The sequence below is a fragment of the Magnolia sinica genome, chromosome 3 (assembly GCF_029962835.1).
Source record: "Magnolia sinica isolate HGM2019 chromosome 3, MsV1, whole genome shotgun sequence".
In the NCBI taxonomy this organism is placed as follows: domain Eukaryota; kingdom Viridiplantae; phylum Streptophyta; class Magnoliopsida; order Magnoliales; family Magnoliaceae; genus Magnolia; species Magnolia sinica.
In genome coordinates, this window is record NC_080575.1 from 79,115,597 (window position 1) to 79,141,995 (window position 26,399).

Below are 26,399 nucleotides of genomic sequence, written 5' to 3' on the forward strand. Positions count from 1 at the left end.
AAGGTTTGGCAAACAAACCAAGCTCCAATGGTAAGCTCGAGGGTGAGCTCAGGGAGAGCACGGACGAGTCAAGCCAAGCTTGGCCCACCTTGACTTGATTCGTGTCGGCTTGGCTCGATGTACAACCCTAATAACCCATATGGGCAGGTCAGGTTGGGTGAGTTTCAACCCTAGCCCAACCTATTCACTTAAGCAGGTCATATTTCTAGCATGAGCCCAACCTGCTGCCCATTTAGCTTGACCCAAACCCACCTCAGAAGCAGGTAAGAGCAGTTGGCCAGTGGGCGGTCCTGACCCATCACCATCCCTAATTGGGGCCCACTGATACATGGCACCGTGCTAAAAGAAAGCAAAAGCGATGAAAGCTTGTGAAAGTGAGATGCAGCAAATGTATGTCCAGCATTCCCATTTAACGTTTTTTACACACTATCAGATTCTTCACAAGGAATAAAAGGACTGGCCAACTCATCAAGCAAAATGCATATTGCAACATTGTCTCTATGGCTCTCAGCAGAGATGAATAAATAAAATGGAGAAGCTTTTAATGAACAGTCGAAATTGAAACTGTTCTGATAAAGTACAGGCCTTCTCTATATTTTGAAGAAAAAAGAAGACGTAACACCAAACTTGCGGATTCCTGAAGACTTGTACTTGGAAAAGATATATGTGGATTACCTAAGGTACCTTGTTCAAGCTGAAGCTTGAGAACTTTCAGCAGAAGCTGTCTTTTTCACCGTCGGAGCTCTGAAGCCCAACATCTTGTTGAGTGCGCTCACATATGCCCGTACACTGGAAACCACGATATCCATTCCTGCTCCGGTCCCACTGACCAAAAAAAAAAAAAGGGTGTTGGTAGCTTGAAGGAGAGAAGGGGGGACCCACACAAGGAGATGTATGCCAAACCTGAAACTACGATAGACTGTTTTTCCTGTTAAAGCGTGCATGGATGCATGGCTGTTTTCTCCACGTATGAGGACTCTGGTTGAGGCTATCGCATCCATGCCTTCTGTTACTGAGGAGAGGGAGTACTCAAGAAGTGTAACCGGTTTCTGCCACCAAGTGGGAAATTATTTCATTGTTTTGGGAAAAAAAAAAATGCAGTCTTTCAAAAACAAAATGGCCAAAATGCATCTTCTCACCATCAACTGTTAGAAACTGCATACTTGACCAAAACAATATAAACTTAGAAGGAAGAATCATGGTTCTGTACAATAGGTCGTATGGTTGCCTATTGATCTGATTGGCCCCAGTAGTCCAAGTCATCGAGATAGAATGTCAGGAGCCATGCAATCTTTGGCTTTTATTGCACACCGTTGATGTCTTTTCCTGAAGCATCTCTTAATAGGCCATTGATGTGAAAGTCCATGACCAGGCTCTGGGCTCTGAGCCTCTACTCCAAAACCAACAGAGTGATATTGAAGGAATCATCCCAAATAAATGAATTAAAATTATCAAAACCAGCAGTCCTCGGCATCATTAGAAACTCTCCCCAATTGGACTGGAATTGGAAAAGGGCCAGCTTAATAGCCCTCCATCAGTATTTGCAAGATGTGTTTCAACAGGATTCCATTGTATTAGATGCATCACTTACAAACAAGCATTATTCTTGAAATATGATCAATAAATAAAAATATATACATGGGAGTTTTTGGAATTCCATAAGATTTCACATTTCTAGGGAGCCTAAAAACAATACTTTGTCTAACAAGGCCAAAGTAGCATGTGAAATGTGTAGAGTGAATATTATAAAATCAAATAGGAATAAAACGATAAGAATGGGACACCTATGTACTGAATTTTAAGAAATAGAAGTTATACCCTCATATTAGGTCCTTGCATTATTTGTATCAGGTGCAAGACTACCCGACTAATTCTCTCTTGCCATGTTGGGTTCATCAGGGTTTGTGATAGATGGGTGGATAGATGGTCCTTTCAATCTTTGAGGAAAATCCTTTGGAGGATGTTGCCACTACCAATCATGTGGAAAATATGGAACAAATGAAATAGAAGTTATTTTGAAGATCTTCGTGCTAGCTATGAGCATAGTCTGATAGATAAAAAGAGATTTTGTACATTGGGGTTGTACCTCTTCCAAATTCTCAGGTATCCACTTTATCCAATCTACTTCATAATTGGAGGGAGGTAATTTTAGATTTTGACTGACCTTCTGTCAAAGTGGACTATTGGTCCAACTCTGACTGCTGGTTGGTAGCAGTTTAAGCATAGATGGAAGCTATATGGAGATCACAGCTATCAGGGATTGAGGGTGTTCTCAAAGATGATCACGGCTTGGTGAAGTTCACCTTCTCAGGTCCCGTGGGCATGGGACATTGTTCAGGATCCTTTGTGTTGCTCCCGCTTAGGGTCATTTGGATGCCAAGTTTTTAAGTTGTGACTTTCACCGAAAAGTGATTTTCAGCTGCAAGTCACTTACAGAGAAGTGACTTCTCACCCCCAGCCCCATGAAGTCTCCTGGCAGTTTTGCCTATGACTTACTGGAGAATTTCCCCCCCTAAACACCATCTGTAAGTGGCTTACCAGTAAGTCACTTCCCACTTACAAAACTTACAGGCATCCAAACAACCCCTTCTGATCCCAGTTCCTAGTGGTCTGTACTTGGTAAAATTTTGAAACAAACAGCTCCACACCCGAATCTGTTGCCACTTCACTTCACACATGATGCAACTATAGAATGGGTTCCTTGAATCAGGCTGAAATCTTGGCAATCAAAGTTGGAGTGAACATTTTTGCAAATAAAATGGAAGGCATGCTTATAGTCAGGAGGGGTTCCCAGAATGCAATTGCATGGGCATTTGGGCTTGCTTCTCCTCTAACTAGCTCCCATTCTTAATTTTCATACGAGTTGGGACTCCTGCTTCACAGAAGAAATTTGTCAATCAGTTCAGATTGGAATTAATATCGAGAGGATTACTTTGGCATCTTTACATATGGGATTAGTGCCATGATATTGCAACCAAGATCTGAATTTTTCTGGTGGAAAACCATTCAGCATAAAATTTCAGTTGATCTGGAGATACAATAGTTAGCAATTCAGATTTTATCTGGGTGTCAATGGTTCAACAAACCCTCATGCGTAAAATTGCGGTTGATCTGGAGACTCAGCAGTTAGGAATTAAGATTTTATCTAGGTATCAATTCAACAAAGCCTGATATAAAAATCACTTTATATGGATTCTTAGTATCCTCCCTCCATCCCTCCCGCACTCCCTCCCATCTCTCTTGATTGATCAGCAGTGCTTTAAATGAAAGGAAACTAATCAATGGTGAATGGTAAAAGAGAAAATAATCTAAGCAACAAAGAAATAAAGGCTCAAATCAGCATTGACAGGAACATTCTTATTGTCGATTTTTGTAATTTTCTCATCATCGAAGGCATTTCTATGATTTCACCATTTTCACTGTTTCAAAAACTAAGTGGAAGACATTTGTCTAATTAGAAAACCTACTCAAATAATCAAGGAGAGCAATCAGTACAAGACTACATATTTCCATGGGAACGACTGCATCAAAGAATTCAACACATAAAGTAATAGTTGAGGAAACTTAAGAGGTCATTCCTAGCGACATACCTGCACAATGCAATCAATGGCTTTGTAAGCTGCATGAACTGGACCTGTTCCAACTGCACATTCAACATGCTCCGCTCCATCAGCACCAATTAGCTTGACAGTCGCAGTGGAAAGACCAAGAGTTCCACATGTAACCTGCATGGTGAGATCATTCTAATTATATATATATATATATATATATATATATATATATATATATATATATATGAGTAGAACAAAACATATGGATTGTGATGAGTAGAACAAAACGTATGGAATATGAAATGGAATAGAACTAGGCTAATAAACCTGCAGGTCACCTAGCGACCAAACAACTTGTGGCTGGAAAACTTCATCTGAGACCAGAGCTTCTAGATCAGCATCCGTCATATGCTGCCACATCCACAGTTTTACTAAGCAGGACTGACAAATAAACCATCTAAAAGGCATTTCAATAATTTATTATTGTGGTTTCCTTCTTAGGGTGCATAATTTTCCATGTAAAATTACTTAATTCTAGATATCCAAATGACAATCAATAGTAAAATGAGAGGGACTGAACAAATGAGTTGTCTTTTGGTTTGTGAAATTCTAATCTTTTACCAGCTAAAGGTAATGAATTGAAAGTCCAATAATCTGGAACCCAAATTGGAAACGAAGTGGAATATACCTTTTAGTTTCAAAAGAAGCATAAGCAGAACCAAAGTAGACACGAATTTCTTCATCTTCATCATCTTTTTTTTTTTGGTAAGTAATAACTTTATTAAAGAAAAGGGGTATGGGAATTAAGACAGAAATTCCCCATGTACGAGTAATCACAAATCACATGCTCACAAACAAGGGAATCCAAGAGTCGATTCACTTCACTAGGAAGTGCAATACAAGAAAAACATCAACAATGCAAGCAAGTTTCCAATGTCAACGAATCAGTGGATCATCTTTTTATCCACTAGCACTTGTCCTCAGAGGTCTGGTCTCACATTCTAATTTGAGCGAAGGTCTCCTGGGTCATGCCTAGCTCCATTGTCAGTCTCTTCAACTCATAGCATGCTAGTGGAGGGGTGTTTTAGGCATTCGGAAATGGAGTATGGTTCTTTTAGCTGTTCTGTGGGGCATCTGGGATGATAGAAATTCCCGATGCTTCTCCAATAAGAGCGGGTCCAGTTTTGGGGTTTTTTAATTGGGCTTCTACGTATATTAGGGATTGGGATCCCTGATGAGTTGCTGGTTTTTTTTTTTCTTTTCTTTTCCTTTCTTTTGTGGGTGGTTTTTGTGTTTCTTTCTTTTTCTTTTGGTTTCTTTCTTTTTCTTTTTTCGTTTTTTCTGTTTTTTTGGCCTCTGGCCCTAATGAAGTGCATCATCTTTTTTTCTTTTTTAAATGTCAAGGAGCCATCTTTAAGGCCCAAGATATGACATTGGTGGAGGTGGCCCAAGAAGCATTTGTATAATATTAAATTTCTTTCTTCCACTTTCATTGATTTTTTCCCCAATTTGGGTAAGGTAAAAATCAACGACCATCTTGGCACCACCATCCCTAAGAACACCTCCAATATCCGGATAACTCAACAAACTACCAGCAAAATTGGGCTCAATAGAGCATATCAGCAGCATCTTCCAACTATGTTTTTCTTTTATACTTCAAGAACATTCTCCTAACACCTGTTCATACCAAGTTTCTAATCCATCAATCAACAGACTAACACAAGATAACATTTTTAAGAGATCAGCCAGAATACTAAATGGTGTCAACTGTCCATGGTAAAATGGCATACATGTGCATTATCAGTACCATCCAAATCATGGCCCTGTTGTGCATGGAGAATAGAATATAATTCACACAGAACAGACAATCTAAACCATCTGATTTTGCCAATTGAATTGGACATTGAATTGATATGTGCTATAGTTGGCACAAAGCACAAAGCATGAAATGCAGCAGCAATAGGGGAAGGGGAGTCTATTTTGAAGTACAGGAAATGGGAGTGGGAGTGCGAATCCAAACACGATTTGAGTCAGAGTGGCACCTAATTAGAAGGATCATGCTCCATAAACAATTGGGTTGAAAGACTTGGTTTGCATTGGCATACACATGTGCATGATTTTATGGATGACTTGCCACAATTAATTGTAGCAAATTGGAAGTAATCTAGCCTATAGTTGCATGTGAAGCAAATAGTTGGGGTGCAAGCAGTAAAGTATCAATTGCAAAATGTTAGCAAGTATAAACAACTAGGAAGCAGGAGTTGGAGTGAGTCCAAAGAATGATTCAAAGAGGGAGTGGCACATTGTTAAAAGATTTGTGCTCCATTCACAATGGGGCTGAAAGGCATGGTTTGTATTAACATACGTGTATGACATAAATGTGGGGGTGAGTTGCCACAATTTATTGTGGCAGATGGGCACTAGTGTTGCCCATAGTTGAACATGAAGAGAGGAGGTAATGGATTCGGATGCAGGACCTGGAAAGTGTCTGGTCTGAAATGTTAGCGAGTATAAATGGCTAGGAAGCATAATTCAAAGTGGGAGTGGCATCTGGTTAAAAGGATCATGCAAATAAGGTCTGACCCTATAATTACTACACACAAATGGGAATGCATGAATACAATCATGAACTACTCAATTTAATGGATACTGAATGAAAGCTATGATGACCAAATATATTTACCATTCAACATTTGTCAGTACAAATTTTCCAGTTAACATATTTAGAATGCCACAAAAGATCTTTCAAGGGTAAAAGTGCACCAGAACAGAGTAGCTTGTTCTTCCACCAGGCAAAAAGCAACCAGACCACCTGATCATACAATTCAGATCCAAATATGGCCAATCATGTGATCAGGCCCATTTAGGGTTCGGATTGTATATCAAAGCCTACTTCAAGCCCATCCAAGGGTTCAAACTAGAGAGCACACGTATCCGACTATCCATAATGAAGAATTAGAATATCTATCTGTCTATATAGAACATCCAGACTACGTTGGGGATCCGCATTGAGCCAACTAATGATCTAGACCAGGTCAAGGGCTTTGATGATGAATCGGTACCAATTCAACGTTCCAGTTGGACTATATCACCCACAAATCCATTTGGATGGTTTTGATTAATGATCACTTGCGGTGTGTGGCACACTAGTTACAGGCTTACAGCCTTTATCATCTAAGTATCAACTGCATGACATCAGGTTTGTACAAATTGTACAAACAAGCTTTTATATATATATATATATATATATATATATATATATATATATATATATATATATATATATATATATATATAGTTTGATTTATGTTCATTTTTCTTAATTTGCAACCTGAAAGTACATAAATCAATTGTTAAAGGGAAGCTTTATAAAGAAAGATTACATAAGGATCTTCTATTGGCTTCTTTCTAAAAGCTTCTCAACTGATAGAACATTGGAACAAAGATTTTCTAGGGATTGATGCCTATAAATATGCCTTTTTATTTTTTTTCAAGGAAGAGATAATTTTATTAAAAGAACGTCGAGATGGCACCCAAACAAAAACAACCCTATCAAACAAAGGGAAGATTACAATCGTTCAAAACAGGAACACTATCGGCCCATTCTGCCACATAAGAATTCACCCTATGAATTACATAAGAAACTGAGTTGCTTACATTATTAAAGCATCCCCGTGCACATGAAAGAGAAATGGTAGAAGTGGTATATAGATTCAGCATTACCCATGCACATAACACAAATACTGGGGATAACCATGCCTCTTCTCTGCAAGTTGTCAATGGTTAAGACCCGCTTCCACCTAACTAACCATGCAAACTCTGCCACTTTTGGAGGAGCCCCTTACTAACACACCATTGCAGTCGAAGACTGCCATTCCACCAATGAATGGTGAAGCAACTTGCAGAAAGATTAAACCAAAAAACAGCCCGAATTCTCTTTATGCCAAATCATGTGGTCCCTTTCCCCCGGCAATGAAAAAATAAGGTGGATTCTCTTGAGGAGCAAGGCTAGGTTTTCAATTTCTTCATCAAATAGATTCTTTCTACAAGGAGGCAGCCACGCCACTAAGTTTCCACTAACCTCTCAACAATCAACGAGGATGTCACTATCTACCGAGATGCACGCAAATCTTGGAAAAGCATTCCCAGACTTCCTTCCAAAACCGGATATTCTCTACATTTCCAACCAAGAAGCCTATCCCCTCCTTAAACTTAGCATTCACGCTAGCAACACCTCTCCACAAAGTCGATGCTCTGTATAGAGATGATTCCTTGGTCCACCAACCCCTCCCTCGCATGTATACTTAGATGTAATCATCTCTCGCCACAAGTAACCTTCCTCCACCCTGAGCCTCCAGCACGACTTGCCTAAAAGCGCCAAATTCATCATCTCCAAAACTCTTATGTTAGCAACCCAGAACCGGATATTCTCTCCATTTCATACCAAGAAGCATATCCCCCCCTTAAACTTAGCTTTCATGCTAACAACACCTCCCCACAAAGCCGATGCTCTATAAACCTTTCCACCACTTTGTCCCATAAGTGCTTTGGTGGCTTCCCAATGCAATGAGGAAGCCCCAAATGCCCCACCCTATAGCTGAATACCTTAACTAACTGCCTCACCTCCTTCCCTTAGGTCCTTATCCCCAACATTTTGCACTTGGACTATTCTTGTCGACTTCGAAGCCATGAAAGCAACACATCCCCTGCCCTTTATTCAACATTCTGCCTAACACTTCCGCTACCATCACAAAAAGTAATAGGGAAAGGGGGTCCCCTTGTTGAATGCCTCTTGAGCTTTTGAAGAAGCCTTTGGGAGAATTATTAACTAAAACCAAGAATCTCACCAAGCGCATGCATTCCCTCACCCACTTACGTCACTTCACGCTACAAATGATCCGAGCAAGCATGTAGTCCTCCAAAAAGTTCAATCGACATGGTCACAAGCTTTTTCAATGTCCAGGTTGCACACTAAACCTTTCGAACCCTCCTTATAACGTGAGTCGATGCACTCATGAGTGGATAAGATGCAATCTAGAATCTGTCTTCCAGCTACAAAAACACATTGGTTTTTGGAGATAATGCTTCCCAAAATTAATCTGAACCTGGTGGCTAGAATTTTAGCAAGAATCTTGTAAGGCAAAGCTCATATTATCACCCTTCACAATCTCCCAAAACAATTGGAAGAAAGCTATCGGAAATTTGTTCGATCCCGGTGTGCCTTATCACCTCCCAATGAATCCACTGCAGTTTTGACTTCCTCTTTAGAAAATGAGCACTCTAGTGCTTAGCTTGTGCAATGGATAACCTTTGAAAGTCTAATTTGTGTCTAGCTTCGGACTTATCCAGTCTTCCCCTTTTTGCATCTTTTTGAAAATTGCACCACCACCTCGCATACATGATCCTTCCCTTCAGTTCTCCTCCCGTCTACAATAAAACCATAATCTTATTGCATTTAGCTTGAGCACTTGTGATGTTGTGGAAGAACCTCATGTTTTTGTCCACTTAAGCCAAACCAGTATGGATCTTTGTCGCCATTTGATTTATTCTTCCTTTAATTGATTCTTATAATCTTGAGATAACTATGCCCTTAATGCTTTTTCATCCTCCGCTTCGAACCTTCTTCCTTAATATCTAGCTTCTGAATACCCTCCAAAATATTTCCAATCTCCACCTCCCGATTCCCCAACAGCTCTTTCTTCCAACTGCTTATTTTGCTTTTTAGCAACCGCAATTTTTACATAACCTGAAGCCAGCATATCCGTCTACCTCAAGAGAACCCCACCATTGCTTAACAAGCTTTAGGAAGCCTTCGATTTCCAACTATGCCAGTTCCAATCTAAACGATCTTGACCTCCAGTTTTCACATTCCATCTCTAGCAAAATAAGATAACGATCAAATATCAGCTTCGACAAGCCTCTTTGAGAGATTAGCGAGAACTTTTCCACCCACCCTGGAGACACCAAGACATGTCAATCTTGGACATAATCAGCCTCCTGCCAATTTGACCATGTAAATTTTTACCGCCCCGGTCAGAAGACCAATTAACTCGTGAAAGTTCACCCACTCTGAAAAATCCCTAATATTGCACATTATTCTACAGCCATTACATTTTTCAAATGTGAACCTTGTGACACTAAACTCACCACCCACGCACCACAGAGTATTGCATCTTCCTTGTGCTACAGACAACTCAGACCAAAAGTCTTGCATTTTCACTGCGTCATTTGGCACAGACTGCTATGAACAACCAGTTGCAATTCGAAGCAATCTCATTCAAGATCACTGACATTGAGTAGCTTCCTCCCCACCTATCCTCCTTAACCCATAGATTCAAATTCCACTTCACCACTATCCCACTAGTTTGATCCTTCCGCATTGACCGCCACCCACTCCTTAGAATCGCAAGCCCACACCGAATCCAGAATCTACCGAATCCAGAATCTTACTATCACATGCCATCGGCTTAGGTCTCCTGAATAGCAATGATCTGCGTCTTAGATCTTCTACAGACTTCTTTAATATGCCCTCGCTTCCACCAATCTCCCAGCCCCCTCACATTACAGTCGAGAGGAATCATTTGGACATCAATCTTGCCCTTTTGCCCAACCTGACTCCTTTGGCACTCCTTGTTGAATCATAGTTAAACTAATGTCCCAGGGAAGGCACGTGTCTCAGGACATGGAAGTCCCTCAGACGATTCTGAACCACCATTAATGCTTCAAACTCCAAGTTAGGATGAGTGTTCAACTTTTAATGCCTCTTCTACACTGAGCCTCACCTACGAAGCAACAGTTGAGTCCATTCCGAGCCACAGATTCATTCCTCATGGTTTGCCCGAACCTCCCTTCCAAACCTACATGTGGCACTGAGCGCAACAAAAGCTACCTTCTCGAGCCCCTACTGTCTAACGCTTCTACAAGAATGATAAGTTAGGCCAACTGTCCCTTTCCTACCACCTAACACCTCTGTAGCGAAGACAAGTGTTGCACAATGCTTCGCTGTTGGACCATCTTTGCCAGATGGGTTCCACATAGCCACTCCTCTCTCGCTACTCCATAGGAGCACACACAATTCGTTGCTCCATATTTCCATAACTCTCCACTCGCTCGTAAGAGCCCACCATCACGAAGGCTTCCGAGAACCATAACTCGAGTGCCATCCCCCACAACTAGAAGTAGGCCTCCTCTCACCCAAGTGAAGACCACCTAGCCCACTTACAACGACTATCCACCTGCCCCTCTATAGTCGACACTCATAGGATCTCCATCTCCTCTTAAGAGCTTATGGAGATCCAAAATTCCGACTCACACAACAACTTAACATTGAAAGCTCCCTTGCGGAGGCCTCCATAATAGTGAACCCACTCCGCCACCTCTTCCAATGAACTCCTAGACTTTGTGTCCATGACTAGACTCCCAGTAGAGAGCCTTCCTAGCGTCGATCCCCATCCTCGTCCCTTTCGCTTCTACTAGCCCCTGACCATGTGCTTCTCTTCTGCTAGATACACCATCCAGCCTCCCGTCGACCCTAGAGCGGTTGTTACACCCCCATTTTGCTTGACCATCTCCTCAAGAACATTGGTGTGAGATCTTCCCCAGCCTCGGATGAAAATCTTCTCCCACACCACCCTACTCCCCATTTTAAATTTCTTTTTTTAGTACATTGCGATGGGATTCTAGCCTAGGAAAGTGATTCTTCAAAATCTAGTGGTGTGATGCCTTTAGATTCCTTTGGTTTGACTATGTAGTGTTTTGTGGTGTGAATCCACAAATCAATCCTCTTCCCCTTTATTTTATTTTCCACTACAAGAAGAGAGAGACCATCAAGTTCGTGGCAATCAATTGAAGGATTTAGGCTTCTAAATTGGTAGAAATTTCATATGTATTCCATCTAGTTCAAATTCATCGTCATCTAAGCCTTATACCAATTAATTAGGGTCAACTACATGAATCATGTTCCACGATTCACTCTATCAAGGGCCAAACCTTCAATTAGACCATAAGTCATCAAGTCTTTTTCTTACTACCTCCACTGGTGTTCGGGCCTTCCCCTTGCCCTTTTAGAGCCTTCAACTTGTACCACTCACTCCTTGTAACTGGCACGGTTCTTGGTCTCCATTGCACATGACCAACCATCTAAGTCTACTTTCCCTCATCTTAATTACCCATTGGTGATACTCATAAGTTCCCTCAAATGCATTCATTTCTTAATCTATCCTTTCTCGTCTTGCCACTCATCCATCTCAGCATCCTTAGCTACAGTCATCTTATGAACATGTTGTTCCTTAACTGCCCAACATTCAGCATGGCTGGTCTTATAGCTATCCTATAAAAATTTCCCTTGAGTGATACACAATGATCACATAAAACTCCGAAGGCACATTTCCATTTCTTCCACCTAGTTTGAATTCTATAGACCACATCCTTCTCATTCTCTCCACTCTCATGGATTATCAACCCCAGGTATCGAAGGCGGTCATTTTGGGAAACTTCTTGGTCAGCAATCTTAACTAATTCCTCGTTTTCATTCCTCTTGTTACTAAATTGTACTCCATATATTCTGCTTTAGTACAACTAATTTTAAATCCTTTACATTCTAAAGAATCTCCATAAATCTTGTTTTGTGTTTACGCCCTCCCTTGTCTTGTCAATCAAAACTATGTCATCTACAAACAATATACACCTTGGGATCTCTTCCTACAAATGCCTTGTTAACTCATCCATAACCAATCGAGGAGGTATGGCCTAATGTCCAACCCCTAGTGCCAGCCTACAATAATTGGGAACTCACTTTTCTCCACTAGCGGTCCCCACATTTGTCAACACTCCCTCATCCGTATCCTTAATAATATTATTCTAAAGCTTATTGATACTTCCCTCTCTTCTTTTATATTCCCACCCAAAATCTACCCCTAGTCCCCAACCACACAGCCTAAATCCTAGCCTAACCCTAATCCCCAATTTTTCTCAAATCCAAAATTTTCTCTTGCATATTTTGAGGACTAGACTCTCCTCTATGTGAGAATTGCATTCAATTTTCTCTAGTTTCTCTTGTACTACATCTTTTAGAGACTTTGTACAACTTGTGTTCTTTGAAAACAGCATCATCATGAACTTCTTCCCATCCTTTAATGAATAAGCATCAGCATCATTTTGAACTTCTCCCCATCCTTATTAAATGAATAAGTATTCTTCTCCGCATCAAGGATAGCATTTTAATCTTGTAGGCACGATCTTCATGAAAAGAGTATGATACCGGTCCCTTGGATTGAGAATACATCACACGTCCTAAGGGAATTTTAGCATGGAATATGACAAAAGGCAACATCTGGTCAGTTGTTCTTTGCAATTTAAAATAACAGAAACTTGACAATTCCAATACTGCAAGTCCTCCAAATTATTTCCAATTCTTCCACTATTAGATCTAAATAGATCATTTTGTGAATCCTGATGTTTTATGTACCAGTATTGCACCATGTCACACCCTCCAAATATGGAAACATCGTGGGAACATCAGGAAATATTGGATGTATCACATAAGGTATTGCAGGTTAAGGGAAACATTGAGGAAATTTTAGGAACATGGTGGAAATTTTCAATGAAACTTCAAGAGATGTTAGAAGACATGATTACACACTCGGAACTCAAACAATTACAAATAATAACCACCAATAATTTTCCATTGTTTAAGAGACAAAATTATGCGTTGTCGGCCGTATGTAATGCAATTCCAAATAATTAATGTTTTTTAACAATGCAAATATGTATCGGTCCCATCATTACGTATTAATTATATAGTAATTAATCATATTTTTGTACATTACTATTTTCCAAAAAAAAAAAAATCTAGTTAAAAATTTTCTTAATGACTAAAAAATCAGTTATGTAAGTAATGCACTAATTTATTCACTGCATCTCTCTCTTTTTAATTACTTTTAATTAAAATTTTCCAAACAAATAATGTGTTCAATCTGCAGATTGGCCTACACTCATCAACATATTTTTCCACACTGAAATTGCAATTTAAGGGGTGAAAGCAGAAGAATTTTGGATTTCCCCAATTTCTAGCTTCAAAAGTGAAATTCTTTCTCTAAATTCGTGTCAATGCATGAAACTCGAGCATAGCTATGGATTTACACTTGCTTTTTCTTCCTTAGCTATTGATAATTAAAAATAAAAAATAAACAAGGGTCCCCCCTAGAAATTTTTTTCTTCAATGTCTAGCAACAGGCATACGTATCAATCGATGAAACGAGTGAGACACAATATTTTATGATACATGCTCTGGTATCGAACGACATTAGGGATTTTGCGAACAAACCTGGGGAACTTTGTGAATAGACGATGCTAAGGAGTGGAGAGGAGGTGAGCCATTCCAATCCAAACCATAGAGCGAAGGATAGAAGATACTAAGGAGCTCGGATAATAGTGCGAAGAGGAGGCATTCTCAAGCGTAGGTTAGAGTGGCGACGAGCAGCTCTGCTAGTGGCCCTCATAGTGCAAGGTGAGGAAGATCTCGGTCAAGAAGTGAGCACATCTCCCATTACCGGAAGTCGAGTGGATCCTATTAAAATTCCACTAGGGAAACGAAATCGTGCAGAGATGTCAATGGCGATGGAGACCGAATTCTTTCAACAAATCTCAAGGGGAGGGAGACAGAAGTAGAGGATGCAAGTATAGCTATGGGGAAAGAGTCAAAGTTGAAATAGGAGGGGAATAACTTCGCGCAAAGAGGAAAAAGGACCAGAACTCCAAAAAGAAGGTGATTCAGGAAGGTTTGTTGAAGGAGTTCCTGACGTTGTACGTTACAGGTTACCCTTTTGGTATTTCGAGAGAGTATTCGGTAAAACAGGAGTAGTGGAAGTGGTCAATACTTGATTTAGAGATTATGGAGAACCCGAGGGTTTTGCTTTCGTCCGAATGCGTTCTCAAGAAGAGTTAGAGGAAGCCATGAAGATGCTTAATGGTGTTAGCTTTGCCAACAATAGGATACATGTGCAAGAGGCCAAATATGGCTCGACCAGGGTTAACCAAGAGGGCAGAACGCAAAAGAATCAGTTGAAAGGTTTAAGGAATGTGGTATCTACTGCCTCAGGAAAGTCTAAGAAGGGTAAGGTCGTGTCAGAGTCTGAAGCCCTGGACCCATAGTAGTTTCAAGTGGAAACCCTAGATCGTCAAGGAAGCGCTCTTGGGGCAAGGTTACATCGCGGGTAAGGGTTGCAAAGAGGGGAAGGCAAGTGGTGAGGAGGATGCTCCTATTTAGAAGAGCTACATGCAAAGACGTGTTCTGGAGAATGAGGAGGTGTGGGTGGACCCGGCATTGGTGGATATTATGTGCCCGAGATTCTAGTGGTTGGTGTTGGATTCAACTAAGGAAGGGGCAACACATCTCAAATCAGGATTTGGCTCAAGGGTTGCTACCAGTTGGAAGACTGCAACTATAAGATCAAACCCTTGCAAAATAACCTGTTCTACATCTTGACCAAACCAGGCATTAATATCGATCAGATGGTCATGGCAGGTGTCTTGTTCAACAATGCATCGATCCAGGCCATCAGGAAATGGGAAGAGGGATCCATTTTCGGCACCGAAACACCTGATCTGGGGTATTCCTCTGGAAATTTGGACCAGGGAAGTTCTCGTCTATCGAAGAATGCATTGGAGAAACTAAAGCCATCGATGAAGCATCTGAGATCGGGGAAGACACAAGTGTTGCCCGTCTATGTATCAACAGGAAAAGAGAGTTTACGGTCCCAAAATCGATCTTGCTCAAAGGAGGTGACGTGGGGACTTCCGACCAATTGGGGGGAAGAATGGAAGAGACGCGAGCATCTCAGGCATCAAAATCCTCATGCTGAAGGAGGTAGAGAAGAAGGTGCACCACTTTAGTATTCCATTGGAGCATCGCAGAGTAGAGCGATTCAGTGGAGCTCCACGATTGGGCCTCAGGCAGTAGGTGGACAAGTGGTTGCTTTCAGTCCTCCATAAATTGTTGGCCATTCTAAAGGAGCTTCTTCTTTGAGAGGTGGTACTCCCGTAGGGGTTGTGTCGATTGGGGAATCACCACATGTTGGGATGTGCTAGCGAGACCATTCCACTTACCCCCTCCCCTTCTGCTTCTAGAATATTCTCGGGTGAGGCTTGGTTCGACCCTGTCATGGATCCTTCGGCTCAAGTTGGAGTGGCAAGCTCGGAAGCTCCTCCAAGCGCACTTCGGCTCCGAGCCTTAAGCCTAGCGAATGGCGTTTCCCCACGTGGCAAGGTTTTGTCTTCTTCTCAATCGAACCATCATTACCAACCCCCATAGAGTGACAGGACGCCTCCCCAACCTACCTTAAGCAAAACATAGCCTGAGAGTGAGACACGTGGTGTTACGCATGTGAATCCCTAGCGACCATTGTTGCGTGTGGAGACAAGTCGGCATGTGACACACCCGCACGTGAATTACAAATCAAGACGCCGCTTTTATTTCCCAAGGATTTATATATTCTCCCTTATAGTAGAGGAGGACACCGTGCGATCCTCTTGAGGAAAGCATATATTTTCTCTTCTGTTGGGTTGGTTTCTTATGATGAAAATGTAGGACCCCTTCCAGCAAATAATGCGGATGATCTTCAACCTGCAAATACCACAACACCTCCAAGAGACGGAGGTACAGAAACCGCTCAAATCGCTAATGATTCTAAGGCAATTTCAGTGGTTCACGAGGTTCCTTTAAGGGAAGAGGAGCTCAAACCAAGAGATAATGCAGCATTGGTAGCTTTGGATATCCCGCCCCTTCAGGCGGTTGCCAATAAGGTGGATGTCAATGCAGGAGTAGGCGAAACCAAGTGGTTGTTAGGGAATCTCTAGCTAATGTCCCATTAGAGGACTTAGTATGAACAAAAGATGTCATCGATAGGGTTGGGAGGAAGCTTGGGATGTCCTTCAAGATCTACGATGATGATGCAGTGGTGTTGTTTCAGTTTATTGAGCAACGAGATCTCTCTAAGCCTTCACACATGCTCAAACGTACCCTTCAGAAGCAAAGGGAGCTTATGAGGCTCGAGTGTTCAATTAATTATGGACTGGGAAGTCAGGCAAGTGCACTAGACGGGCAGAAGGGCAAGATTTGTGTCCCTATGATCATCCTTAGCTGGAACGTAAGGGGCCTAGGGAGTAAAGCCAAGCGTGATCAAGTTAAAGCATGTAAGAAATATAAAGCTCAAATTATCGCATTGCAAGAAACCAAGATGAATTCAGTCGATTCTTCTTTTCTAGATTTTGTTTGTATGTCTAGACGCGGAGGGATCCTCGGGGGGTATCTTGGTGACTTGGAATTCCAGCATTTGGCATAAAGAAGATAGTAGGAGTGGTAGTTTTTTCTGCCTCAGCGGTGTTGGTCGATATCTCCTCTGGTTTCATATGGATTTTCTCAGCAGTTGACGGGTTGTGTAAGTCAAATCAGTGATCATCATTCTGGGAGGAACTATGCTCCATCCCGAGCAAATAAAATCTTCCTAGGTGCTTTTTTTTTTTTCCGGGGGGGGGGGGGGACATATTACCAATTCTATGAAGAACTTCTCCAATTGGATTCAATCATCTGAATTGATAGATTTGCCAATGCCAAGGGCCAAATTTACAGTCCAATGGCCAATACTCCCCTATTATGTCCCAGTTAGATAGATTACTAGTGAGCCTGTGCTGGATTAACAAGTTTCGTTGTTGGAGGTAAAAGGGCTTCCGAGAACCACGTTGGACCACTGGTTGATTCTCCTTCCATCTCAGCCTGATAGCTAGGGTCTTACACCATTTAAATTTGAGTTGATGTGGATGGAAACGGAAGGATTCGTTGATCTGGTTTTGGAGTGGTGGTCTTCATGACCAGTGGAAGGGTCAGTTGGTTTTAAGCTCAATAAGAAATTGAAATTCTTGAAAGAAAAGTTGAAGATCTAGAACAGCGAGGCTTTTCAGGCCAAGGACAATGAGTTAGATGTCATCCTAGAGGAAATCCACAATATTAAGCTAAGAGAAGAAAGAGGCAAACTAATGTCGGAAGATATAGACAGGAGGTGCTCTCTTTTGCAAATCTATTCTAAGCATCTTAAGGAAGAGGAGATAAAGTGGAGATAAAGATTGAGGGCTCTTTGGTTGGAGGTGGACGAACACTCGCTTTTGCCACGGTGTAGCCTCGACCAGAGCCCGTTTCAATAAAATCAGCTCTCTTGTGGTGAATGGTGTCAAAATTGAGAACAATGATTAGGTTTGCCAAGCTATAGTGGGGTTCTATCAGAATCTCCTATCTAAAGAAGATTAGATTCGCCTGAAGCTGGATTTTCTCCACTTTGACAATATTTCGAAAGAGCTAGCACTATGGTTTGAGACTTGGAGTGGCCTTTCTCCGAGACTAAAGTTAAACGAGCAATTGATAGTTTGGGTAGAGACAAAGCGTCAAGCCCCAATGGTTTTCCTATTGCTTTTTTTCAAATTTTCTAGAAGGTGGTGAAAGCAGATGTGAGGAAGACAAATTCTCGACAGTTTTCTTATAGCCAACGAATGCATCGACTCCAAGGCTAGGGAGAAGAAAGCAGGAGTTGTTTGCAAACTGGACATCGAGAAAGCATATGATCATGTCGACTGGGAATTCTTGGATTATATGTTAGGTAGACTGGGTTGCAAGGATAAATGGAGGAAGTGGATTCAGGGCTGCATCAAATCCTCATCCTTCTCAATGCTAGTTAATGGTTCCCCAACATGTTTTTTTAAACCCTCAAGGGGTCTACGGCAAGGGGAAGGGATCCTCTCTCTCCTTATCTTTTTTCTTGTAGTGGGGGAAGCTTTTAGTCATATACTCAATAGAGGTCAAGAAGTCGATCTTTTTTCTGGATTTTGGGCTGCGAATTATAGAGAACGAATATCTCATCTACAATTTGCGGATAACATAGTCATCTTCTACGAAGAGAACCCTCTAATGGTTGAAGATTTGAGGAAGATAGCCATGTGCTTTGAAGCTGTGTCTGGGTTGAAGATCAATGCGGCCAAAAGTGAGATGTTGGGTATTAATCTTGACAGGTAAGGAGTCGATCTATTAGACTCGATCTTCGGGTGCAAAGTGAGTAACTTTCCCTCAACCTATTTGGGGCTCCTGTTGTGCATTGGTAAGCCTCCCAAATCGGTATGGGATAAGGTTATAGAGAGAACTGAACGAAAATTATCCAAGTGGAAGGGTAGATATCTGTCTATTGGAGGTCAACTTACTCCCATCAAATCGGTCCTTTCCAACATGCACGTCTACTTCATGTCTCTTTTCAAATAACCCTATTCAATACAAGCGATTTTGAAAAAGTTAGGAAGGAATTTTCTATGGCAACGTTCTGAGGAAGGTGCCAAATTCCATCTTCTTGCATGGAAGGAGATTTGTAAACCTGTGCAGCTTGTTGGAGCAGGAGTTCATAATTTGGATGCTATGAATGCGGCTCTCCTGGGCAAATGTTTATGGCAGTTTGGAACGGAGAAAGAGAGCTTCTGGTGTCGTATAGTTGCTAGCAAGTATGGGCTGCAAGAGGGTAGCTGAGAGACCATGCGATCTACTTTATACAAGGCTTCATATGTTTGGAGGTCGATCACTGGTGTGAGACCTTCATTTCGCAAAGGCATCCATTTTTCGGTGGGGGACCGATCTAAAATTGATTTTTGGAATGATATCTGGTGTGGCAACTCCACTCTCCAAAATGATCATCCTCTTCTTGTTCACTTAGCCCCTTTCAAAGGAGTTAAAGTGGCAGATTGCCTCTCCACTCATCACTCCTCTGCTTCCTGGTCTCCGTTGAGCAGAAGGGGCATGTCGGACATCGAGAAGAATTATTTCGCTTTTGTCCCGGCAACAAACAGTTGTCCCAGCTGGAGAGGCCAATTCCATGGTCTAGAAATGCCATAGCTTCAGTTTGTTCTTGGTTAAGTCTTTGTACAAGTTTCTTTGTGAAATTTTGAGTGAGACTCTGGAAGTGCACGCTTATCATTTCTGGCATTATGGTGTGTCCCCCAAGGTTGCCACTTTTATCTGGTTGGTTGGAAGGAAGAGAGTGCTCACAATGGCTCCAAAAGAGGTCCTTGCTGGCTCCTCCATGGGATACATTTGGCACCACATTTTAGGGACATTCAGTGTCCATTGGGTCTTATCAGGTTCAGTCGGAGATTTTCTTTGGGCCTAGCATGTAGGCACCAGGGGATCCAAGGACCGTACCAGCTGGCTCCTTTCTCTTCCGGCTGTTTGGTGGTCGATCTGGCTGGAAAGAAATAGGAGGTTTTGGGATTATTCTTGCTCAGCAGCATTTGTGGCAGCGGATGCTTTGACGTTGGTGGCCGAGTGGAAATCCTTTTGTTAATTCGGGAATTTTTCCGTTGAGTGGCGTGTGTTTCAGGTTTTTCTTTTTCCTCTTTGTATTCTTTGCTGCCTGCTTTTGTAGGCGGCCAGCTGAATAAAATTTATCACCCTTCAAAAAACTTGGTGAATACATCCGAATTTCATATCGCAAAGCTGTGATATCGACAATATCAGCCAATATCTAAGTATTTGATCACTAGCGATTCCATATTTTTGCAAGCATATCTCTCAACCTATCCCAATAATAGAACTTACTCTGATAGAAAATAGTGCAAAGAAAAAGCATTGAATGAAATTAAAACTACTAAACATAAAAAATGCAGATCTCTCATTCATACCAAATATGGTTAGCATCACCAACCAGCTTTAAGCATCATGAACAAAGGGTAGAGGAATCACACCCCAAAGCAAGAGAATCTCTCTCCATGCACAAGAAAAACTTCAATTATTGATTCAACCATCAATTAGAAGACTCTTTTACGTGCATATACAGTAAACAAAAGAAACCTTCATGTAGTCCTCATCGTCCATTTTAATAAAATAAAAATAACGGCAAAAATACCTATAAATCCCATCACAACCATACAGCCCTTAACCAAACAGATCATAACTCGGAAAATTCCAATCAAATAAGATGATCTTGGTAACATTTCAGAGTTAACACAATATGCTTTCAAACATCTGAAAAAAATTGTGCACCCTTTTTCGTTGTCTATCTATCTATCTATCTTCAGTGTCAACCTAATATAGGCCTGCTGTTATGGAGGAAACTTGCAGCAAAATAGATTATCAACATTGAACAACTGAAAATTAATGTCCAAAGAAAATCAGTTCATTCTGTCTCACCTTTTTTTTCTCTGCTTCTGCTTTGAAACGCCAGAAGACATCATCAAGCTCCTTACCATCTAGTTCAAAACCAAGCTGAAAATATGTTTAAAAATAGTATAAATGCATATCCGAAACATGAATTTAATTTAATCAGCCAATTCATCATAAGTCCTAGAAGTACGCATGAGCACAATGGAATCATAGTACCACCTCCAGAAGTTTAGACCTCACAGCATGGCGCCCACTGCATTGAAACGAAAATTCATTAAAAAAGGTTAATTTATATTCGAAAAAACAAATAAATGACTCTACAATTTGGGACAATTAGCATCAAGAAGGTACAAGATCCCAGAATTTCTAGATCCAAGAAATTTATGAAAATAAGATGGGGTGCTGAATGGCAATAAGAAACTGTGGAAGTAAGAATGTTCAACAACAACTAACAGGGAAAGAAAAAGCCACCCATAGCATCAAAGATCAAAATTCCACATACAACTCCAAGCTTTATAGCTATATGAATGTTCACCAAATTTTATTATTGATCATCATGACCATCTAAGTAACAATTAATTGGGGTCAGCCACATGAACTGTTCCACCATTCCACTATATCAAGGGCCATACCAGTTGGATTTGAGAGAGTTGAGGTGTAGAAGGGTGTAAGAAGATGAAGAAAGAAGAAGTATGAGAGAGAGAGAGAGAGAGAGAGAGAGAGAGAGAGAGAAAGGAAGTGGCAGAAGTTCATTGCTGTGTTAGGATGAAAAAAACCTAACACAGATATTATTCACTTGAAAATAAAGGAGAACATGCTCCAAGGGAGCACACAGCACAGTGCACCCAAAACATAGAATACATGCTCTGAGGGAGCAACCCAACACCCTACACACCTAATACATATAAAAGTACTCACTCTACATACTGAGCTTTCCTATACTCCCCCTCAAGTTGGAGCATAGATGTTGATCATGCCCAACTTGCCAGTAAGTTGAAGAAGAGCATTCCGGTTGAGTGACTTGGTGAGCACATCGGCCAACTGCTCTCCGAAACGAACAAATAGAGTGGTAATCCCCTTGTTAGCAACCTTCTCTCGAATGTAGTGACAATCTATCTCAATATACTTTGTCTATTCATGAAACGTGGGATTGTTGGCAATATGAATGGCAGCCTAATTATCGTAGTGTAAAGGAACTGGGCTTGGAGGATCATAGCCTAGTTCTTGTAAAAGAGTTCGGAGCCAAAAAATCTCACGGGTCGCATGGGTCATTGCCCTATATTCAGCTTCGGCAGAGGAGCAAGCAATAATTGTCTACTTCTTGCTCTTCCATGTAAAAGGTTGTCACTGACAAATGTGTAGTAACCAGAGGTAGACTATTGATCATGTAAACTTCCTACACAGTCAACATCAGAATAGCCAGCTAGGCTGAGATGACCATGCGACTGAAACAACAATCCCTTACCAGGAGCAAACTTGAGATATTGAATAATTCGATACACCACTGTTAGATGTGTAGTACGAGTCTACATGAACTGACTAATGACGCCCACGGCATAAGAGAGATCCGGTCGGGTAATAGTGAGATAAATTAGTAGGCCAACTAACCGACGATACATCCCTAGATCAAAAATACGCGCACCATCATCAGGACTAAGTTTCATAGTAGTATCCATAGGCGTGGCGACAGGCTTGCACCCTAGCATTCTTGTCTCGGATAGCAAATAAATAGCATATTTCCTCTGAGATAGCACAACTCCCGACTTCAATCGCGCAACCTCAATCCCCAGGAAGTATCAAAGAGTTCCAAGATCCTTAATCTCAAATCAAGCTTGGAGGAAGGCTTTAACTGCTATCATCCCTTCGGTATCATTACCAGACAACACAATATCATCGACATAGACAATTAGAACTGTAATCTCTGCTGGTCGACGACGGATGAATAGAGAATAATCAGCTTGGTTGTGATTAAAACCATAGTCCAGAAGAGCATGATTGAACTTATCGAACTAGGCGCGTGGAGACTGTTTGAGGTCATAAATGGGTTTCAATAGACAGCACACCAAGGGTGAATCATGAGAGCCATGGGAAATGGAAAAACTACGAAGTTAATCCATATAGACCTCTTCAACAAGATCACCATGCAAGAATGCATTTTTCACATCTAGTTGAAATAGGGGCCAGCTCAGATTAATTGTCACGGAGATTATCACACGAATTGAGTTGAGTTTGGCCACTAGTGAGAATGCCTCAAAGTAGTCCACACCATATGTTTGAGTGAAGCCCTTTGCAACCAATCATGCCTTGTATCGGTCGATGGAACAGTCTGGACGATACTTAATAGTGTAGACCCATCGATATCCAACGGTATGCTTGCCCTAAGGTAAGGAAACCAAGTCCCAAGTGTTATTTTTCTCGAGCACTCGTATTTTTTCTATCATTGCCTTCGTCTAATCAGGACTGCTCAAGGCTTCCCTTACATTGTGTGGTGCAGTGGAGGATAAGGAGGCTGCAAAAGATTGGAGTGAAGGCAAGAGATGCTAATATGAAACAAAATTACTAATAGGATGCATGGTGCATGAGCGAGAAGGTTTTCGTAAGGCAATAGGAAGAGCATCATGAACAATGTTTTAAATATCGACGATATTAGCCGATATATCCCACGATATATTTTGTATCCCACCTGTGCGATACGAAACACATAGGTAGTGCCAATATATCCCATATGTTCGATCTAATGAGCATTTTCAATTTCTAGTCCCTTTTTTTGTTGAAATTATGTTAAGTTAGTGTTAAATGGTTATAAATCCATTGGTTCTTCATGTTTTGCATGAAAAATTATGGAGTTGGAGCTTTGATTTCGATATCCATTGGTTCTTCATGTTCTCAATTTTTTTTAAAAATTTTCCTTCAAGCACCTGTCAATTGAGAATAATTTCGAAGTATTTAGGAGTATTTGATGAAATGATCATCACATACACTCTAATTTCAAAATTTGAGTGTAGGTGGTCCAATTTGGAAAAATTTTGAAATTTCCCTAATTTCTCCCAAATAGCTTGCAATTTGCACTTCAAACATGAAATCAAGCATGTATGAGGGCTAATTTACTGATTTGTTAAGTCCTTGCCAATTTTTGAAAAATAAAAATCATTTTTATTAAAAAATTATTAAAATATAATTTTAAAAAAAATTTCCCTTCAACCAGCTGTCAATTGAGACTAATTTCGAAGTATTTAGGAGTGTTTGATGAAATGATCATCACATACACTCTAAATGTTATACATTCAATTTGAATATAGTTGCATTAGTTCAGTCAGCAGCACATAACTTAGGACCTTATACAAAGGAAACCTATTATTTACACTTCTTTTTTGAGATGTTATGATTTAAAAGTGCATTAAGGTCTTTTTTAACAACCCTTAAAGTTACATTGAAAAAATTCAACTATTTCCCCAATGTTTCCCCATGTTTCCCCAAAAGTGCGATAAATTACCTAATATAAACGATATATCCCGTGTGATAACCAATACGTATCTGTATCCCAAGGATGGGATACATAACGCGATATCGATATTTCGAACACTGGTCATGAGAATGAAAGAGAGAGCCTATACATGAACCTTCAACTGAGGCAGATGGGATGGTAGAAGTGTGATCCTTAGAGGATTTATTTCATCGATGATACACAAGGATAAGCTTAGAAATAGGAGGAGAAGAGGACACATCATTATCATTACCAGGATATACAACAGGAAGAGGTATGGAGTGATCATCAGAATGTGTAATCTCCCTCTGATTAACAAGAGGATGGCATAGCGATTTCCCTTCAACAAAGATGTATGGGACCTCTTAAAAAAAGGTAACATCAACGAACACATACATCTTACCGGTCAAGGGATTATAACACTTATACCCCTTTTGAGTCCAAGAATAGACTAAGAAAACACACTTTATGGCACCTGGACTCAACTTGTCACTACTTCCATCAAGAATCTGAACAAAACATATACACCCAAACACTTTAAGAGGTAATGGAAATGGTTTGTCATGAGGAAGCAGCATTTTGAATGAGGACTTGTGTGACAGTATGCAAGAGGGAATGCAATTTATCAAGAAAGCAGCAATAAGTAATGCATCATCCCCAAATTGTTTTGGAAGATTCATACCCAATAAAAGAGCACGGGTGACTTCAAGTATATGATGATTCTTCTGCTCGACTACACCATTTTGTTAAGGGTTATGAGGACACGATGTTCGGGACAAGATGCCATGTTCCTACTAAAAGGACAAAAAGACATTCGATTGGCATCCCCCAAAAAAAATATATTATAATAATAATAATAATAATTCAGAGTGTAAAGACCTTGATAGGGCATTGAAATTGATTAACCACTTCATTGTGAAAAAGTTTGAACATATCAAAAACTTCGTGCTTGAATTTAAGAAGGTAAACCCAAGTCATCCGAGTGCAATCATCAATAAATGTCACAAAATATTTATATCCAAAAGAGGATGTAACAGAGGCAGGCCCCCAGACATTAGAGTGAACTAACTCAAAAGGTGTGGGTTTCCTCCCAAATGAACTAGGAAGAAACATGGCCCTTGTTGAGGGTCAAATATTGCATATTATCCCCCAGTTATATTTTGGTTTTATAAACATGATAATGCTTAATGTTCTATTTTACTCATATTTGTGTTGCAAGGTGAATTTAAGAGCTTGGATTGAAAAGGGTGCTAAAAGCATGGATTTGATGCTCAAGAATCACCAAGGCAAAGGATGAATCTTATGAGACCAATATTGAAGAATTTACATGCCAAAGATCTAAGAAAACCAAGTGAGGAATGAAGAGAATCAAAGATTTGAAGTGAAGAAAATGAGTCCTGAAATCGTCCTGAAAAAGCATATTCTGAAACTCTGAGTCATTCTGTGTAATTGCGCAGAATGAAGTTTATTTTGGAAAACTGCGCAGAGTGAAGTCTATTTTAGCAAACTGCGTAAATTTGAGGCGGTTTCTAGAGTTTTCCAACTAGGTGTGAAAGTTGGAGTTCCACAAATATAAACAGGACTCCCTAGGATGCTCCAAAGCATGTTCTATGGTTTAAGGAGTGTAGCAAAAGGGTAGAGAAGTCGTCGTCAAGAGTTTTTCTTCTTTTTCCTTGGTTGTTTTCATGCTTTCTTCTAGGGTTTTAGATCCAATCATGTCTATGGTTAGCTAAACCTCTTAGCTAGGTCTAAGAGGTGAAGCTTGTAGCATGATGGGATATTTTTATTGCTTTGATTCATATTTATGTTGAACTTCATGGATTCTAATTTGATATTTAAGGAATACTTTCAGTTTTTAATGGTTTGTTGTGACTCAAATTACAGTAGATCTGCAATAGCTTTGAGTACCTTCTTTTCCTAATTTGAGATTGTGAAATTAGCAAGTCCTGTTGTTCACCATCGTCCCTTAGGCATGGTAGGGTGATGGAATCTTTCCTAATGTTCACAATTCTCCTGCTTTGAGATTATAGGATGGGTAAATCCTATTGTTTTCCATTATCACTTGGGCATGGTTTGGTGATGGAATCCCTGCCAACTATCATAGTTCTACTTCATTGAGAATTAGGTCAATGGAAGTTCAGATTTGGTTTTATTGATATATTTTCCAATTGGATAAGAT

The 26,399-nt window shown here is 40.6% G+C and overlaps 1 protein-coding gene across 9 annotated transcripts in view; it reads right to left on the bottom strand.

Annotated features, from left to right (window-relative positions):
• Positions 1 to 380: 380 nt before the first annotated feature.
• Positions 381 to 26,399, bottom strand: part of LOC131240061 (2-isopropylmalate synthase A-like) — an 80,265-nt gene continuing 54,246 nt past the window's right edge. Inside the window, exons 7-12 of one of the 9 annotated variants that reach the window (XM_058238072.1) lie at positions 20,956 to 20,989; positions 20,764 to 20,838; positions 3,879 to 3,962; positions 3,591 to 3,725; positions 904 to 1,049; positions 381 to 825 (exon numbers count right to left, since the gene is read on the bottom strand). In XM_058238072.1, the coding sequence (XP_058094055.1) occupies positions 690 to 825; positions 904 to 1,049; positions 3,591 to 3,725; positions 3,879 to 3,962; positions 20,764 to 20,838; positions 20,956 to 20,989 (610 nt within the window). In that variant the 3' untranslated portion in view covers positions 381 to 689. Of the gene's footprint in view, positions 826 to 903; positions 1,050 to 2,605; positions 2,873 to 3,590; positions 3,726 to 3,875; positions 3,965 to 4,872; positions 5,229 to 20,255; positions 20,357 to 20,763; positions 20,839 to 20,952; positions 20,990 to 26,399 lie in introns of those variants that run through there. The other 8 variants (XM_058238071.1, XM_058238073.1, XR_009168594.1 and 5 more) reach the window with 8 other exon arrangements.